Genomic DNA, 20,338 nt, shown 5'->3' on the forward strand with positions numbered 1-20,338 from the left:
CAATAAAGCCGTGTGTAAAATATAGCATGTTTCAGAGTCTTAATAAGTCAGTTGATGAAATAATTGTGAAGTGCAGTTTATTAGAACAATTTAAATGAGAGGTTTTTGCTGTTTTTTTTTTCTTTTTGGTCAAACATAATTCAATCCCAAAACTGAAGAATATTTTAGGATATACTTTGTGTGACTAAAATACATAGAAAAAATTACTTCAAGGAACAGACATTTCTAAACTTATGTTGCCCGGTCATAAAATACACTTAAATATTATATTTTAATTCATACGAATTCCGTATTTTTTATTATACAGCTAATTTTGTATCGATTATTACATTGTACCTAATATATAGTAAAAAGTAAAAAAAAAATCACATGATTTGTGTGCTATCAGCTAGAATCGAAGCCAAAACATATAGCTCTCCAGCCTTATCCATTGGTGTATGACCTAAATCCATTTGTATGCAAAAACTGCAAAAACTGCAAAAACTGCAAAAAAAAAAAAAAAAAAAACGAAATTTAACCTATAACTTTTAATGCACAGAAAAATACCCCGGGTATAGTCAACTTAGGTAAGACCAAAATTAACGTCTTTGTTTTCAATTTTGACCCTTTAACAGCTATTTTACCAGCTAAAAATCAAATTATAAGTGTACTACAAGTTCAAATATGCTATATATTAAATGTCAACGCTGTAGGCCAAATATTCAGAGAGAACTTTGATAGAGACTTTTTGTATACACACCAACAAAATCTCTCACACACACACACACACATAGTCATCCACAGATAGACTGTTTTGCTGTATCACAGCTATTCAGTGCAGCTAGACTAGCAACTACCTCAAGCCAGGTTTGAAACTCGACTGTCTAGATGACAGTCAGTGCTCCTAATCATTATGCTATTTGGTTGCTGCTAAAATGGATACGTGAATTAACAATGTTTAAACTTTCTCCAAACACCTGAGCCTCATTTGTTTACACAAAGAGCATCACTTAATACGCTAGTTGCAGTTTGTTTATCACTTCCCAATAAGCTCAACCCAAGAGATAGAGAGCGTTTATACATATATTAAATGAAAGATGAGGAATAAAGGTTATATGTAACTTTATTATGTCATCTGGACAACAAGGAAAAGTAAAAGGGAAACTTTTAAATAAAACCTTTTTAGACCATGTCATTTCGAAGTTAAATGCTTCTTATCAGAAGAGCAGAAGGGTCAGAATTATACAAAATGCAAATATAGAAAAACTGGCTTTATAACATTTAGATATGAAATGAGAATGAAGGAATAGGATATGGTAAAAAATAATTGAATGTAGGTACGATATATAAGAGCAAATCGGAAGGGTAGCATATTTTTAGGTAATAGTAAAAAAAATATTGGCCACTATGAAATAATGGAGATCATTAAAGAGCTAATAATAAAAGAAGAAAGGAAAAGATATGAAAGATAGATGAGAAATTGGAGAAAAAAAGGAAAGGAGATAGAAACTATAAATAAGGGATGCGGAAATACATATATAAATAAATAAAAATAAGAAAGAAAACGATCTGAAAGTGAAGAAAATGGGATTAAAAAAGTGTTCAAAAAATTTTTTAAAATAAAATAATCTATACATCTATAAAAGTGAACGTGTTTGTGTGTCTGTACATTTCCCTATGCAATAACTCTGTCAATTTTAAGTCTATAGACTCGAAATTTGATATACAGGGTACTGAGATTTGGGAAAATCTTTGTGATCGGTGTTCGGCCAGAAATTTGGCTGTTAAGGGGTCAAAGTTCAACGATTTGACCTTTGAGAACTCTACCAAACTCTTCCGACAATTTTGGGTATAAACAATGGAAATTTTAGATATAGGTTCCTTAGACATGGATCTAATTAATTACTGGATTTGAGCCTAAAGCAATAAATGTTAAGGGGTCATAATAGGAGTCAAAGTTTAAAAAATTGACCGCTTTCTTTTTTTTTTTTTTTTTTGCTCAACATACACCTCCAAACACCCGGGCAACGCTGGGCTGAAATGTTAGTAAAAAATAAAATAAAAGTATATGTATACAAGTTCCAGTGAAGAGTTCTCAAAAGGCAACTGTTTACAAATCTAATAAAGTAACCATAAGTGGAGAACCAAATCTTGGTACAATCCTTGTAAAACCTGAAAGTATTTGTACAGTATAGCAAAATTCTTAGACTCCCGGTAGAATTCTGTGATCTGATGTGAAAGTAGAAAGATCCAGGTAGGAATTCTCAAAACAGGAAGGAAATCAGTGAAATTCCAAGAACTTGTACGTTTCAATTTCATATCTAAATGTTATTAAGCCAGTTTTTTTATATTTGCATTTTATATAATTCTGATCCTTCTTCTCTGATGAGAAGAATTTAGCTTCGAAATGCCATGACCTAAAGAGGTTTTATCTTAATATTTTTCTTTACTTTTCTGATGATATAATAAAGTTATATATAGTTTTTATTCATCAGTTTTTATTTAATATTTGTTTGATCCTCTGAGTAGGTTTTAGCTTTTCTTATCTTTATTAAAGATTTACTTTTTGATAACATATATATATATATATATATATATATATATATATATATATATATATAATTCAGTGCTGAAACGTTTTCATTCAAAATTCTACACAATAATGCACAATGTAGAAACTATGCATAAATAGAATACAGCATAATAGTGAAATGAAACTAATCATCTATTAAGAAACCATAAAAATGAATAAGTAATTGGCACTCGTTTTTCAAACGAATATGCATATTAGTAAACCTTCATGTAGTCGCTTGTATCCATGATTGAGTATATTAAGCGGTTCATTTTAATAATTTTTAAATAGAAAACCTAAGCTTTTAATATTAATGACAGAGCGAGAAAAAAAACTCAACTTATATATATATAAGTTAGGACAATCAACTACGGTTAGGACAATCAACTAATCAGAAGCCTCCAACTTTATTATAAAAATATCGAATTTTGGATTCAGTGTGCTGTAAACCTCCGTCTTGAAATGACTGAATCGTGACTGCATTGATCTTTCACCGCCATCTTTGTTATTAAGAATTACTCAACACTCAAAAGTGTGACTGCATTGATTCTTTGCCAATTTGATTTACTACCGCCATCTTTGTTCAGCATAATGTCTCAACACTTAAAAAAAAATGTCCTTGTTCAGTCTCAAAAGTCAATGGACACCTCCATAGTGTCTACATCGAGAGTCTAATCTGAAAATGGCATTGCTTCTGTTCACTGGTAAGAAGAGTCCAGGACAATTTTAAACAATACCTGGATAAGCAGAGAAAGACTGTTGTTATTTTGAAATTTTACTCCACTCAGTCTACTTTACTATTGAATTCATACGTCTTCAGTTTTGGGATTGAGTTTTGTAGGACACAAAAAAAACCTCTCATTTCAATTGTTCTAATTAGCTGCACTTTACAATTAATTCATAAACTGACTTATCTCTTAACCCTCTATCTATCATTCTCTCCCTCTCTCATTGTATATTGTTTGATCTCTGTTCTTATATCATATGATATCTATTACTCTTACTTCTGTTTCACTCTTTATTTAAAGGTAAACGTAATAAATCAAGAAAAAAATAAAAAGATTGACATATGCTATCATTAACAAAAGGGAATATCACCATCAGTAGTAGTATTATTTAACATTTAGTTGGAGAGAGAGAGAGAGAGAGAGAGAGAGAGAAAATATATAGCAAGTAGAACAAAAGTAAGTTTTATATCTGGTTCAAATTTCAGCTTAATAGATGATGTAACAGGGACAGATACATACATACATATCCCATACAGTATACACACACACACACACACACACACACACACACACACACACACACACACACACACACACACACACACACATATATATATATTAGTGTTGGGACGATTAAATGGAATTGGAAACTGGAAAAATTGGATTTTTGGGGGGAATCAAATTTATGCCAATTTTCCGATGTCAAAACCGATTCCTTTTATTATCTTAATTGATTTTAAAGCAAAATTTTCCACTGCTGGTATTAATGATAAAATAGTAAACATTTATTGATTTTCAGCTTCCAGTAAAGCTAAAATCCTCAACAAATGTATTTTCACGTTTGAGAAAATATCTGCCCATTTAACGTGTATTCTTACAGTAATCATGAAAAAGTAACATCTCTATAGGTAAATATCAGGAGATTTATAACAAATCGGAATTGGTAAGTGCCAATGCAGATACCTATATATATTTTTGACTGTCTTAAGCATGTTCCACAACCTATAACAAATTATAAATATGGTTTTATAAAAATAACCACACTATTCTTAATAGCTTGTAATATAACTACTACAGATTGGTAATAGATATTCTCTGTACAGAAATGTTTGGTTCAATAATATATGTGTATCCCTTCACCCCTCCCCTAAATACTTTTATACACGAAAACCACAAAGCATGTTCTGAACTGTTGCAGTGTCAGAATAAATCAAACTTGATTAAAATTACATATCAACCAGTTATGGATTTTGTTGCTCGATAATTGAATTGTGTTTTGTCAAACAAATATTTCCTGCATTTTATTGTTTCCTTCGTTTAAAATACAACAATAAAAAATGGCAGAGAAATTTTGGTCAGAAGACAATTGAATTACCAAGGAATATAATTTTGGTTTCTGTAGAGATATCTGAAAATAACCATGTTCCAACATAGTCAATTTTGTGTCACTCTACACCCAGGAAAAACTAAAATGTGGCAGTAGTTTCTAAACGTGGCAAATCAAGTAAAAAATATTGCCATTGTTTGGACTTTAAAAAATAGTTAGGAATCAGAAAATGCTTGCTGTATATTTGTTTACAAAAATTCTGTTTTTGTATATAACATTACAGATGGTTGGATCATTCTACCACTTCAGAAAATATCTCAATCCGGAATGGAATCCTCTACATATACACCCCAAGATAAGGTACTGTTGCCACATCTTGGTATGAGCTGCTAAGATTACTCTTTGCTGTTTTGACAGGGTACAAAACCCTCTTCAAAATCTAGTGGGTGAGGCCCTTTTCATCTCCCTACTTCATCTTGTTCACAGAAGAGATGTTGCAAATCTGTCTCTGATCTATCATTACTTTCATGGTAGGTCGTGACTAGGCTTCGATCTCTGGTCCTCACCTGTAAAACTTTTGGAACAAGTACATGTAAAGCTACAACAAATGTCAACAATTTCTATTACTCTATCCATGGCTAAAGCTAAATGAAAATTCCCTGAGCAAAGTTTCTCTCCAAGAACTGTCTGTGAAACACTGTACCATGTGGCTGCTTCCCAGCTTACTATGATATTGTCGTTTTCAAGTCTAATGTAAATAAGTTCTTGTTGAGCCGTCCTCTTAAATAATGAAAACCTACCATTATTGATCATCATGGTGTTATCTCATCGTCTACATGACCCTTATAGCGTGACTTCCGGTCCTTGATAAGCAGTGACCCCTTCTTCCAAATAATAAAAAAAATTCTGGAAGATTTGCTGTTATCAAAAAAGGGACACGTTGGGTCGACACCAGTGTATATATCGTAAACAGAATTTTGTTAATATTAACGTGATTATTGAAAATGTAATCATGTGATTAAAATTTAATTAAAATTAACCACGTTGTTTGACAAATAAAAAAAAGAGAAATAATGCAAGATGACGTTTTAAAATGATTTAAAAACATTTGTTTTATTTTATAATTTAATAAAAATAAAAACAATAAAATGTTGATTTTGTTCTCAAAAATGAAGATATTTCCGCGCATGATCATATGCATCAGAGAACAATATAAAATGTCAAACCAAAATCTTATTTGTATTGTTCAATATTTTAAATTATAAAATAAAAATTTTAAACTATAAAATAAAACAGATCTAATCATTTTAAAACTGCATTTTTCATTTCTTTTTTATTTGTTAAACAACGTATCATTTGTACTGTTTAATGTTTTAAATTTTAAATTATACAATAAAACACATCTAATCCTTTTATTTGTTAAACAATGTGGTTAAATTATACGTAAATAAACTTCTGGATATTACCGGTGACGACCCAACGTGTCCCTTTTTTTTATATGAGGGTTGGAGCTATTTGTACAAATAAACAGCAAATCTGCCAAAATTCTATTATGATGTATGAAATATAAGGAGACTCTATAAATAATACCATTCAAGGAATCGTTAATGATATACATCGGACTTTTAATATAATTAAACTTCAATCTATATGTGACTTGTCCACCAGGTTACTGTCATGAATATCCAACAGTCTTTATCTTATTGCTATTTAATGATATGAGAGACCACTTTGTTTGTTGTCTTAAATGTAGATGTAATTTTGAATGGACTTTACACTAACTGGAACATAACTAATATTTTATATATGTGGTCATCTTGAAGATAATGTCCAATAAAACGACCCATAGGTTAGTTCCAAAGTGAAGACGGACATCATAGGCCGAATCAGGACAATGCAAACTGACTGTTGAGCATTTATGGCTGAAACTTGGTGGACAAGCAAATCATAGACTAAAGTTTACTTGCATCAAATACGATTGGATTGTAGAAAAGTTTTTGCATTTTATTAACGATTTTATGAGTGGCATTTGGAGGGGAGTTTCCCTATACATGGTGGGGCATAATGATTTCTCACGTTTGTCATGGGCACCGTGTTGGCTGTGATGGCGGTAGAAAAGCGGACACACCTCAATCTGTATGTTATGCTACAGCATCAACTCTTAGAACAATTTCTCTTTCAATAAGTCGCTTTCTCTTCATGAATAATCATGGAATTCTGAGACAGTGCCAAGAGAGGAGTGTCAGAGTAATTAGCTTTTCATGTCATATCCAGATGTACAATGATTAAACAAAGACTGTCAACATTTTTGATTGAAATGTAGGCAAATCAGACCTAGTGAAGTTTGTTTGTATCAGGCATGGTGAAGTTACAGGAAGGATAGTCCATTTTATCAATAATTTCATGGGTAGCATTTTTGGGGGAGGGGTATCACCATATTTTTGGTCTTATGTTTCTGATGATAAACGAAACGGTTGTGAATTGCATGCATAATATAGAGAGAAATGATATGTATCACATTTAGTTCAAGCGTTTTTCACACGTGAAAGAGAAAATCAGAAAGAAAAATTTCAACTTATCTTATTTGTTAATTTACAAGGCATTCAGTTTATTGCATCTGTTAAACGAAAATTAAATATCCATGCATTTAGAAATTAATTAATCTAATTAAAACGTAATTTTCAGTGTATTTTGAATTATTTACTGATTTTATTTAATTAGAAATTAAAAAAAAAATCTATTTAAAATATCTTTTCCATTGATTAACTCCCAGATTAAATGACCCCTTAATACTTCCTTGTGTCATTGTGGAAGGTACTGACCTTTTATTATTATTATACTAAATTTGAATTAATCTACGTTTTCTCCCCAAGTATACATTAATGCTACAAAGTACATGATGAAACATATCTTAGTTCAGGAATTGAATTAAGTTAGTAGAAAGCTCTATTTCAATTCTTCTAATTAGTCATCAGTTGGAATTAACTGAACAATTTACACATCTCTCTCTTAGCTATCTATTTCTCTTGCCCTCTCTTGTTGTATGCTGATTTAATGACTTTGATATTTCTTAATGTTTTAGTTAACATTTAGAGAAAGTCTGATTCTCTCTTTTTAGCTAATTTACATAGTGTTCATAAAACTTTTTTTAATTTACATAGTGTTCATAAAAAATTTTTGATTATCAATTTATCTAATAAAAAGTTCACTAGCTTAGAAAGTAAGGCTTCGATTTTTCATGATTTGTGAAAAATCCCTTATTTGAATCTCTGAATTGGTGTGTGTTTTACATTTAGCTATTCTGATGAGCCTTGTAATATGAAACCGCTTTCTGTGGATAACCCTATATATATGTTTTCTTTTTTGGAAACAAGGATGAATGGCACAGGTAATACATTTTTTTTTTATTATATAATATGAATCAGTTAGCAATATTATTAATATGGAGCAAAAACCTAGATCCAATATCCGGAACATTTTTTGTGCTTTTGTTTAGGGAAGGTGGTGTTTCATCAACACTGCTGGGGGGAGGCATGATTTAATGTACTGCTTTGTTTTTAAATCCTCAAAACTCTTACATTGTAAACAATTGATGAACCCTGAAAACTTAGGACTATTGTGAGTTTGAGAAAGCAGGTTGATTCAGCGATTGCAGATTAAATGACTTACTGGCAAAATAATTTTCCAACGAAGGACTAAAGACAAATTTTGTTATTTTTTATGTAGTTTTCAGAGTTAAAAAAAAATTCCAAGACTATATAGTAAGTTCCATAGCGAATCATCAGGTTAAAATGTATTTCAGCTTGACGATCAAGGTATAAAGAGGCATGGAAGCCTCTTTATACCTTGATCGTCAAAAATATATTTTCATAACTTACTACCTAGCTTTACTCAAATATTGAGCTCTGTTGAAGTAAATGCTGTAAATCGATACAGAAAACTCTTTATAACATTTTATGTGGATACATGAAATGATTTTATATATATATATATATATATATATATATCCTCCTATAAATTCGTTTTTCTTTTGTGTGTATTGATATTCATATTAAAAACCCTATTTTCTATTTAAGAAGAAAATATAATTTTCTTATATATGGGCTGTGGAAATGCACTCACTAGCAAAAGATCTAGCTAATTTGCATATTCTTTTAAACATTCTTTTTAATTAATTCCCTATTAGTTTTTTCGGTTTTCTTATGGGATGATCATCTAAAGTTAACTGTTACATGTAATTATATTCATGCAGATATTCTACATACTTGCATAATATTTGCATAAAATCTTTACAGTAAACAAAAAATTGTTTTCATATATATTTATGTATACGTATATATTTTTGTTTAATTTATTAGTCTATCTATCTATATATCTATAAAAGTGAAAGTGTTTGTGTGTCTGTCTATGTGCACATTTCCCTATGCAATAACTCTGTTAATTTTAAGTCTACAGACTCAAAATTTGATCTACAGAGTACTGAGATTTGGGAAAATCTTTCTGATCGGTGTTCGGCCGGAAAGTTGGCTGTTAAGGGGTCAAAGTTCAACGATTTGACCTTTGAGAACTCTACCAAACTCCTCCGACAATTTTGGGTATAAACACTTGAAATTTTAGATATAGATTCCTTGGACATGGATCTTACTTAATAACTTGATTTGAGCCCAAAACAGTAAATGTAAAGGGGTCATAATTGGGGTCAAAATTTTAAAAGAATTTGACCTCTGCGGTCTCTACCAATTTACTCAGACACTTTGTGGTCTAAACATTTGAAATTTTACGTAAAGGTATTCAGAGATAGGGCAAGTTTTTTCATCGGTTTGGGTCGAAAATTTTTAGATACATCATAAATGTATTTATGAATGTATGTTTTCATGTCTGCCTAGCACATTCGACAAAGGTGACGGATTTGTACAAGATCAGTATTGTTTTGAAGTTCGACCTTTCAAACGACAAATATAGAAAAATTGACTAAAAACATTAATATCTTCACCTTAAACTGCGCACTTTTCTACAGGGGGGGGTAACTTTCTTAGCCGATATTTTTTAAAGTCATACTCTCCTTTCGATTGTCTAGTCTAAATTTTTAAAAATGTCACTTCCGGTTTGGCGGTGGTCGTAACAGCAAAGACATTAGGTTTTTTCCCCGTTCTTTTCCTCCTTTGCGGTACGGCCTGCCTTCCTACTACCACTTTTTTTTTTGCTCAGCATACACCTCCAAACACCCGGGCAATGCCGGGCTGAAATGCTAGTATATATATGGGTTATATATATATATAAAAGGGAACGTGTCTCTGTGTGTGTCTGTGTACATTTCCCTACACAATAACTCTGTCAATTTTCAGTATACAGACTCGAAATTTGATATACAGGGTACTGAGATTTGGGAAAATCTTTGTAATCCGTTTTCGGTCAGACATTTGGCTGTTAAGGGGTCAAAGTTCTACGATTTGACCTTTGAGAACTCTACCAAACTCCTCTGCCAATTTTGGGTCTAAACGCTTGAGATTTTAGATATAGGTTCCTTGGACATAGATCTAACTTAATAATTTGATTTGAGCCCAAAACAATAAATGTCAAGGGGTCATAATAGGTGTCAAAGTTAAAAAAAAATTACTCAGACAATTTCTGGTCGAAACATTTGAAATTTTACATGAAGGGTATTCAGAGATAGGGCAAGCTTTTTAATCGGTTTGGGTCGAAAATTTGAGCTACCCATATATAAATGTATGTATGTATGTTTGCATGTCTGCCTAAAACTTTGGACAGAGGCGACGGATTTTCACAAGATCAGTATCGTTTTAAGTTCGACCCTTCAGACGACAAATACCGACAAATTAGCTAAAAACATTAATTTCTTCACCTTCAACTGGGAACTTTTTTACGGGGGGGGGGTAGCTTTTTTCGCCCATATTTTCGAAACTCCTTCCCACTTTTCGATTGTCTAGCCTTAATTTAAACCTACGTCACTTCTAGTTTGCTAGTGATCGTAACAGCAAAAACGTCAGGGTTTTTCCCTGTTCTTTTCCTCCTTCATGGTACGGGTTCGAGCCTGCCTTCCTACTACCACTTTTTTTTTTTTGCTCAACACACACCTCGAAACACCCGGGCAACATTGGGCTGAAATGCTAGTATATATATAATATATATATGTGACTCCTTTGGGTGAAGGAATTGACTCTTTTAGGGTATCATTATCGTTTAAAGATAATATAGTTTCTTCCATTACAGTAACAAGTTTGTTAGCATTTGACTATCACAAGCAGTATTGAAAAAGTCGAGAGTTCGTATCTCAGGATTGTTGTATTTACTATATTTAGTAAGACTGATGAGTTTTGAAAAAAACGAAACTATTGACGACTATACATTATATATATGATTATAGATTATTCATAGCGGAAAGACAAGTGTCTCACTGAGTGATGAAATGACCAGTGATTTGGCCTTTTTTTAATAATATGTACAAAAGAAGTATAAACGCACTGAGAAAAGATCCCATGATGCAAGTGGGTTTTTTTTATACAATGTAACCTAATAAGTGTAAGATAGATAAACAGCCAAGAATATACAAATCAACAGATTGGATACCTGTAACAGATGAGAATCTGTAAAAGCTTCACAGACTGGGCATTGAGGGACAGCAAGCACTTGATAATCCTAAAACTTAACCCATAGGACTAATCTGCAATAGAAAAACAAATACGATCTTCCTCTCTCTTTGTCTTTCCAGCTATGCGTAAAATAGTGGGTAAAATCTTCAGTTAATCGTTTACAATGAGATGTTAATAATAGGCATTGTTTTTGGCATTAAATAACCCTCAAAGTGTCGACATGCTGTAGAACAAACAAATCAACCAATTGCTAATAAGGAAAGATCAAGTATTCTTGTCCTGCTTATTTAAAAAAAAAACAAAAAAACTCGGTTTGTATTTGTTTTCAGTTACAAGATAAAACTCTGTTATTATTCTCTGTCAGGTACAACTAATGGAAATGTCCAATCAAGCTTTCTGCAAAGAAAACAGTTTTCACTTTCTATGTATTTTACAAATTTGTTGGCAATTAAGAAACGGTCAGTGGACAACTAGAGGGAAAGAGAGAGTGACAGAGTCATTTGATTGTCCGGCAGAGCTTTTGTATGGCCCACGTCTCTTAACATCAAAGAAATATTTCTTTCTTTGATGTTAATGGTCATATGAAAGGCATGACAAGCCTAAGGCTTCTGGCTGAATCTAAGGATTTGCATGATTATCTTTTGCTTATTCAGTCACAGAATGATGATGCCGAAGGGGATGGGGGGGGTCTTCTTTTAAGAATTTTCTATGATGAAACCTTTTCACTGTGTTTGGCATCAATAGATAATATCTCTTCTTAACATGGAACTAACTTGCAACTCCCAAGGAAATCTTACAGTACACTGCAAGGTGTTCCCATGTATGACATATATATATCGCTACCATTTCTGTTCTTAGTTAAAGAATGCTTGTGGAGATAAGTTGATAATAAAATGCCAGTAACCATTGAAACACCTGAAGAGTGCCATTGGAATCGCTAAAGAATTCTTTAAAGGAAATACATGACTGACTGCTGTTTGTCCAGCGATTTTACTTATCATAGAATTATTAATGGACAATTTCTTTCTCCTTGCTCTCTCTCTCTAAAATAAACTTTAAGATGGCAATATGACCATTGGAAGATGTTCATTTACCTTATATAAGTTTAAGAATTTGAGAAGAATGAGAAACAAATCAAATATATGCAGAGTATTTCATATTTAATATATATATATATATATATGCATATATATATATATATATGCATATATATATATATATTATATATATATATATATATATATATTATTTTTTTTATTTTTGGTCCCAATAAAAGGAGGGTGGACCTGTAACTTCACCCTTGTCCGTTCTTCTGTCCGCACTTTTCTCAATAACTACGCCTTGAAAGTTTTTAAAATTTTGCACAAACATTAAACATGATATGAGTAAAAAAGTAACAGAACAGATTTTCCGGGAAAACTTCGGTTGTCCCCCCCCCTCCTAGGTGTGCCTTTCAGGTTAAAATGGCTAAAATTGACACTTTTGCACTTATTAAAAAAAATTGATGCCTTGGATTTTTATAAAACTTTCTAAAAAATTATAATTAACTAATTTCTATACAATTTTGTTTGTCTATACTTCGCGATAACTCTTGGGTGTGCCCCAGGGGCTTTTTTAGGGTTAATAAAAACACTCCATTTTGGGGACTATTTTACCATATTTGCCGAAAATTTTCTGTGTATGTCTATTTAGCAGTTTTGCATGGTGCTGAACTCAAATTTAAATATGTTAAGACCCTGGGGACTTTTGGGGCTAAATGGTTGGGGGGGGGCGCAAATGATAGACTTGGTCATTTCTTATTTTTGCATGTTGCAGAACTCAAATTTACATATGTTTGTTGATTTTCACCAGGAATTGACGTCCCCAATGGGACTTTTGGGGCTAAATGAGTGGGGGGGGGGTGCTGAACTTAGTCATTTTTTTATGCCTCGTTTACTGTGCACTCATGGGGGATAATGTATGGTTCAATTGTTTTTAAGTACAGAATTTAACTAAAGCAATATGAAGGGAAAGGTTCATATTTATTTATAAAATATTTATTTGTAGCTCCTGCTCGCTTGGCCCTTTGATAAGTAAGAATGAAAGATTCTAAAATAAAGCTGTAAATGCAAGTTCCTATTTTAAAAAACTGTTCTCTCGCCCGACTATAGTTATCTGCCTAATTGAATATATAAATAGAGTTTATTTTTTTATCTCGTCTGTAGCTTTTGGTTAGAATGCACATAATTAAAGATGATTCTTATTCCAAGGATATAACATACACGTATGTAGATAATTATTTAATATTCATTATTAAATATTTATATATAATTAAGTTCAAGTAAATTAATAACATGAACTAAAACACTATTTAGAAGCGCTCAATAAGTTGAGCTTTTTAAAATACAAAGAAATATGTGAATGCATGTATACTACTGTGAAAATGTATGTATGTAAATATTTAATACATGTTGAATAGTGTGCCGAAGTTGAAGTTTTGATACAACAAAGTATGCTGAGTGGAAGGGCGATGAGGAAGCCTTAAACATTATGTACTGGTTCATTATATGTGAGCTCAGCAAATGTGTTGGGTTGAAGGGAAGCAATGCAAAATCAGGAGAAGATTACATGAGATCTTTAATGAGGTTAACTACTTTCCACTGATAATTTTGTTTTGCTCAGTTTTTTGAAAAATTTTATTTTGTTTTTATTTTCTAATAGTAACATTTATTCTGGAACGCCAAACTGATGTTTTAATGTCAAAATGTAGGTCGATCCACATAGGTTTCTTCATTATATTCATATAATTTATATATACTTGCAGATCGCCTAGTTGTAAAATACGCATAAATATTATATTTTAATTCATACAGAAACTGAGACATGTACATGCAACTTTTTCTAAATAGTTCACTGCTTGAAAAAATTTAAAAAAATTTTCAGCTGAGATCAGAACCAAAATCTAAAGACAGTGAGTCAAGTACGATAACCCTTAGGCCAGCTTCACACGCTCTTTAAAAAGTGTTTTCAAACCTACTGATTCTTCACATTAGGAAGCTGTCACGTGAACTATTCACGTATGCACATTTGTGAAACAGTTGACAAAGAGATGAAATATAATGACCCCCCCCCTCCACGTACTGATTTTTCTATTTTGACTCCTTAGCAGCGTTTTTTTCGAGACGAAAATCGATTAAAAAAGTTTTCTACATGTCTGAATACCCTATATACCAAATTTCAAGTTTGTAGATAAAAAATTCGTTTAGTATGTAGGTTGAGAATTGCCTCACACACACACATTCTCAAATATATATATATATATATATAATTTGTAGTCCTTGACATACAGTCCTGTTTCGTTGTATCACAACTCATCAGTACCGCTAGACCAGCATCTCTCCCAAGCCAAGGATTGAACCTAGAACCATCGTGTTGACAGTCGGCAATTCTCCCGCTCGACCATGGAATTGACGCCCGTAAATAACTCGTCGGAATGTCTATTACAATAGACACCCGCCACCACTTTTATAGTGCTCAAATCGCATGTTCGTAAACAAATAAACAACGAGCTTCGCATTTTCAGCCAATTAAGTAGCGGGTGAGATTATTTACGGCAGTACTCTACCCAAGGAGGGGGGGCTTAAAATATATTTGTAGGCATCGACATACAGTCCTGTTTCGTTGTATCACAACTCATCAGTGCCGCTAGACCAGCATCTCTCCCAAGCCAAGGATTAAACCTAGAACCGTCGTGTTGACACTTGTAGTCTTGGTAGAATGAAGTATGTGGAGTGGAAAGCCGATGATTCTTTACTTGTTCACTATATGTCAGGTCAGCAAATGTGTTGGGTTGAAGGAAAGCAATGTAAAATCAGGGATCAGAAATCATAGAATTGGACCATAAGCAAGCTGAGGTGTTCTGTTGTGCCTAAATGGGCAAGTTCATTCTCTGGGTTCTGATGGGTTGCTAATTCATAAATGGGTATTATTTTTTAAAGCCATTCGAGGATAACGGTTAATGAAATTCATAGATTGTTAGTTGAATGATGATGAGTATTATGAGACATTTAAACATATATATATATATATATATACATGTTAATATTCTGACTATGATCTTAAAGTATATCTAATGGGGAGATCCCTAATTTAACAGCTTTAGAGAGTATATAGTTAAAACTTAGTTGCCATTATTTCCATGTTCACTCGGACCAAAAGTCGTAATACCTATCAGAATCCTAAACAGAGGTTAAATAGTTTTTCGTAGGCACATTTAACTGGCTCTAACATCTGTTCACCTTTACCCCACTATCCATCTTTCCCAACCATTCCTACCTTATTTTGCTGACTTTATTTCTATTCCAGTTTGGCGCTTCCTCCTCAACTGTCCAAGAAAGTGACAGTCCAATTTTAGACTGTCCTGGATATGACCTTAAACTATATCCGATGGTGAGGCCCCAGTTTGTGGGATTTAGGGAGTGTGAAGCCAGCCTTTAATTGCCATCGCTCCCAGGTCCACTCTGACCCAGAGTGGTAGTACCTGTTAGGGTCCCAACTATGGGTTAAATAGAAACCGTCTTGAAAACAACAAATGTATTCTATTAAAAAATTTTTCTTCAAAATCTTTGGATTCGGCATTAAATAACCTGAAAAGGGTTGATATGCCGTAAAACAAAAACCATCAACCAACCAATTTTGGAACTTTGGAAAGTGTAAAATCAATCTTTAGCTATCACTACTCCCAGGTCTACTCTGGCACAGAGTGGTAATTCTTATCATGGTTAAGGAAGACTACAATTTACAGCTCATTTATTCAAAAATGATATACAAAACATGCACGCTATCCACATAAGGTAACCTAACGATAGCTGACATTTCATAAAACTCAACAACATCATTGAAAAGATAAAAGATTTTCATGCTTACTTTTTTATGCTTCTTTTCAGAAACTCGTTGCCATGCCACAGCTTCAAGGGAGTGAGTTACTCTACAATTTTCTCACCTCCAAAGATGAGCTGACATCAAGCTTTTTGCCTGATATAAACATCGGTAAGTGCGATTCCTATTCATTGAAGTAATGGTTATTATTATTTTTTTTTTTTTTCACAAGCGTACAAGCATTTTACATTATTTATAGTCATGTGTCGTCATTTGGGTTAAGATTAAAAATTTCCATGAAAGTTGGTCGAAATACATTTGCCCCGTTATGCTTGCTAAACCTTTTTATTATATACTTTTGAATATCATGGCAAGAAAATCGTTTGCACAAATATATAAAAAATATAATTCCTAATTGTTTCATATCAAATTCTTGATCAAGATTACTCTGCGAGTGTGTAATTGGCTTAATTGATACTGTTAGCTTGTTCAGAGCCATATTGCATTTAATAAATTGTGCTCAGCTGTCTGACCAGTTGAGCTATACTACTGTGAAAATGTGTGTATGTAAATATTTTATTCATGTTGAAGTTGTAGTCTTGGTAGAATGAAGTATGTGGAGTGGAAAGCCGATGATTCTGTACTTGTTCAGCAAATGTGTTGGGTTGAAGGAAAGCAATGTAAAATCAGGGATCAGAAACCAGAGAATTGGAACATAAGCAAGCTGAGGTGTTCTGTTGTGCCTAAATGGGCAAGTTCATTCTCTGGGTTCTGATGGGTTGCTAATTCATAAATGGGTATTATTTTTTAAAGCCATTCGAGGATAACGGTTAATGAAATTCATAGATTGTTAGTTGAATGATGATGAGTATTATGAGACATTTAAACAGATGAGTGGAATTAACAAAATTGAATTACGAGGATTGTTTATGACAAGTATTTATTGGACTTTGATTTAAAGGTGACCATATTATAGTTTGCAGGAAAGCAATTCTGTTTTAATGTGTTCGACAGTTAAAAGATAGAAACTTTGTTCATGGAAATTGTATTTGATGTCAGGCACGTAGAGGAAAAAAAAACAAAGATTTTGTGTCGTGGAGGTTCAAAAACTGTTGTATTGTGAATGTTTTAGCAAAGAAAATTAAAGATTGAAGCTCAGTTAAGCATTATCCATGGAAATTGTAATAGATTAGAGAAAAACTAGCAATGTTTCATCTTTTACTGTTTTTCAATCTCCAAACAACGCACACTGCAACTTGGATATAAGGGGCTACTATTCAGGACAAAATCTACAGGGACTCTATGTAAAGAGTTGAGTAGTAAGATGTTGGTTCATATTACACTTGAACTTCTGCATGTCAGTACAATCAGGAAAGCAGGGAACTGGGAAGGAATTTCAAAATCTGGCAACTCAGGGGAAAAATTTATTAGAGTAGAAGGCTAGGGATCTCTACAGTGTATGGGTGGAACTTTGTTGCTTGTCAGGTTAGTTGGGGGTATTTATGTTGAGAGGTATGAGTGCTTCCAGTTTGTCAGAGCATATATCAGTAAAATACTCATAAAACAGGCACAGGGATGCAACGTTTCAGTGATGGGACAGGGGTTGAAATCTAGTTGATAATGTGAGACCTATTAGGTTAGAGACTATTTTTGGGACCCTATCTAAGAGCGAGAGGCTTGTGGTAAATGCACCAGCCCAGATATGGCAATAATACTCCATGCATGAGCGAATTGTAGAGATATAGGATACTCTCAGGTGTGAGTAATTTTCCAGCATGGTAGAGAGAGAGAGAGAGAGAGCCCATTTTTTTTTTTTTTTTTTGCAACAGCAGCTTTAGCAATGTCCTCACTATATTTGTTCCCACAAATGGTTGCCTGTGATGTTAGGCCAAGGAGTTTGAATTTTTTAAAAATTCTATTTTCACCCCAAACAAGGCAGAGTGCCACTTTGATGTAGGAGGCTACTATCGGGGACATAAGTTGCAGGGATACTATGTAGGAAGATGAGCAGCGAGATGTCTGTTCACATTACACTTGAACTTCTGCATGTCAGTACAGTTGAGAAAACATGAACTCTAAAGGGCCAAAGTCTAGCAGTTCTGGGGAAGAAACGATTAGAGTAAAAGGCTTTCTAACATCTAGGGATCTCTACTGTGTAGGGGTGGGATTTTGCTGTTTGTCGGGTTTATTTATGTCAAGTGGGTACAAGGGCTTGTAGTTCGTCAGAGCATTCACCACTAAAATACTTGTAGAACAGGCAGAGGGATGCAACATTATGTCGATGGGACAGAGGTTGAAGCTTTGATGACAGTTTAGGACTTATCAGGTTGGTGACTCTCTTTTGAACCCTATCCAGGAGCGAGAGACTAGTAGCAGATGCACCAGCCCAAATGTGACAACAGTACTCCATACATGGGCGAATGGTGGCCTTATAGATATACAGGATACTTTCAGGCGTAAGTAGCTTTCTAGCACAGTAGAGAGAGCCCACATATAGCGTATTATTAGTCATGGTAATCAGTAGTTGAAAGGTTTTCTTGTAATTGTAAAAGAGTGGTGTCATTAGCAAATATACTTATCTCAGAAACTATTTTATTCAGGAGGTCGTTTATGAATATGAGAAATAAATAAGGCCCAAGTATCGATTTCAAATAAGTTTATAAATTCCAGTATGTTTTATGTCTGACAGAAAGGCAAATAAAAAATGTGTCACTTTTAATAAAGAAGCCTTTAACAAGATAGAAGATCTGATGACGTCACAAGGAAAGTTAATTCTTGACAGTATCAGGAGGTGTGTATCAAACAGTAAACTTTATTGGTATTGTCATATTGAAAGAATGGATGACTGATGAAGAACGGTTTATGTAGCAGAGTAAAGCTAACAAAACATGGAAGTAATTTATAAGGATGGATGAGAAAGAGGGATAAATAAAGACCTGGCCAGAGATAGGTTAGTTTGGAAGCTCATTTTCAAAAGCTGCTCAACGCATGCCAGTGAACATTAAACTAAATATGATGACAAACTTAACAGAAAGAATATGACTATTAAATTTCACTATTTGGGTTTTATCACATTTGCCAGGAAAACACAGAAACAAAAGAGAATAAGTTTCTCTAAAGAAGTCGTTAACAATATAGGCACTATACATGAAAGAAGAGGAACATGTGTCTTTGATGAATTTCTGTAAAGTCTATTTTAACTTATGAACGTAAGTGTTGGAATATCAACCTGTTTTTTAATTAAATATTTTTGGAAGTTTGAAAATATATATATATATATATATATATATATATATATATATATATATATATCCTCCTATTGAAAATATTCTTTAAAGATATTTCCATTTATGTAAAAATATTTTCAAAAGGAGGATATTTCAGTGTATTTTATTTGACTATCTTAAAAACTAATGGTTCCAACAGTGTAAATTTGAAATTTCTCGTCGCCAGTGGTGTAATCTTGCAGGCTGGTAATGATCAAGACAAACAATTTTCTCTGCCTATTTTATATTAAAAAACGCTGAATGCTGATAGGTATTCCCTGCATTGTACTTTATCTCATCATCTAATGACTTCTTTGTGCCATTGAGTTATAAATGGTATGTTAACCCTCTAGAATATCCAAGGAAGACTAACAGAAATTTGAATCAAGCATCTGTACATAGTCTGATGTATGAGGTGGAACCTAACCAGTGAAGGTTGAGAACATGTGCTGCATGGAGAGAAATAATATTTAAATGATACAATGGATGTGTAATATGAATCTGAAAGACAGGCTTAGATGTGACGAACTTAGAAGAAGATTAAATTTAGATAGTATAGAGAGATATGTGCCAAAAAAGAGGACTTCTATGGTATGATTATGTTGAAAGAATGGATGAAAAATATAGAACACTTGAAGTAACAGGTTCAGTTCACGGGGAAAGGTAAATGAAAACGTATGAAGAAGTTATAAGGATGGACTTGAGAGAAAGAGGGATAAATAAAGACCCGTCCAAAGATAGGGTACTTTGGAATTTCCAAAAGTAGCCTTATATATGCCAGAATGTAAAAAATATGTAAATCGAATATGCTGATGTTACAATGAGAGGTTTTCAAATACTTCATTCCAAGAAATAGGCTTTAAACATATTTTTTGCATGCACCCTACAAATGATCGAAAAAAGACAGTTTTCATAGAGAAACGATAAGGAATTTTATATTTATTATAATAAGTTTATTGGTTAAATTAAATTCTGTAAATCAAAATATAAACACATAT

At 33.0% G+C, this 20,338-nt stretch overlaps 1 protein-coding gene across 6 annotated transcripts in view; it reads left to right on the plus strand.

Moving 5' to 3' along the window:
• Window positions 1–20,338, plus strand: part of LOC145293786 (sorting nexin-14-like) — a 1,078,299-nt gene that overhangs the window by 790,404 nt on the left and 267,557 nt on the right. For all 6 annotated transcript variants that reach the window (XM_080140331.1, XM_080140332.1, XM_080140333.1 and 3 more), the window contains one exon: window positions 16,143–16,245. In XM_080140331.1, coding sequence (XP_079996457.1) covers window positions 16,143–16,245 — 103 coding nt within the window. The remainder of the gene's footprint in view (window positions 1–16,142; window positions 16,246–20,338) is intronic.

This window comes from Euprymna scolopes, chromosome 15 (genome assembly GCF_053919585.1).
Source record: "Euprymna scolopes isolate OS-2025 chromosome 15, ASM5391958v1, whole genome shotgun sequence".
Classification (NCBI taxonomy): Eukaryota; Metazoa; Mollusca; class Cephalopoda; order Sepiida; family Sepiolidae; genus Euprymna; species Euprymna scolopes.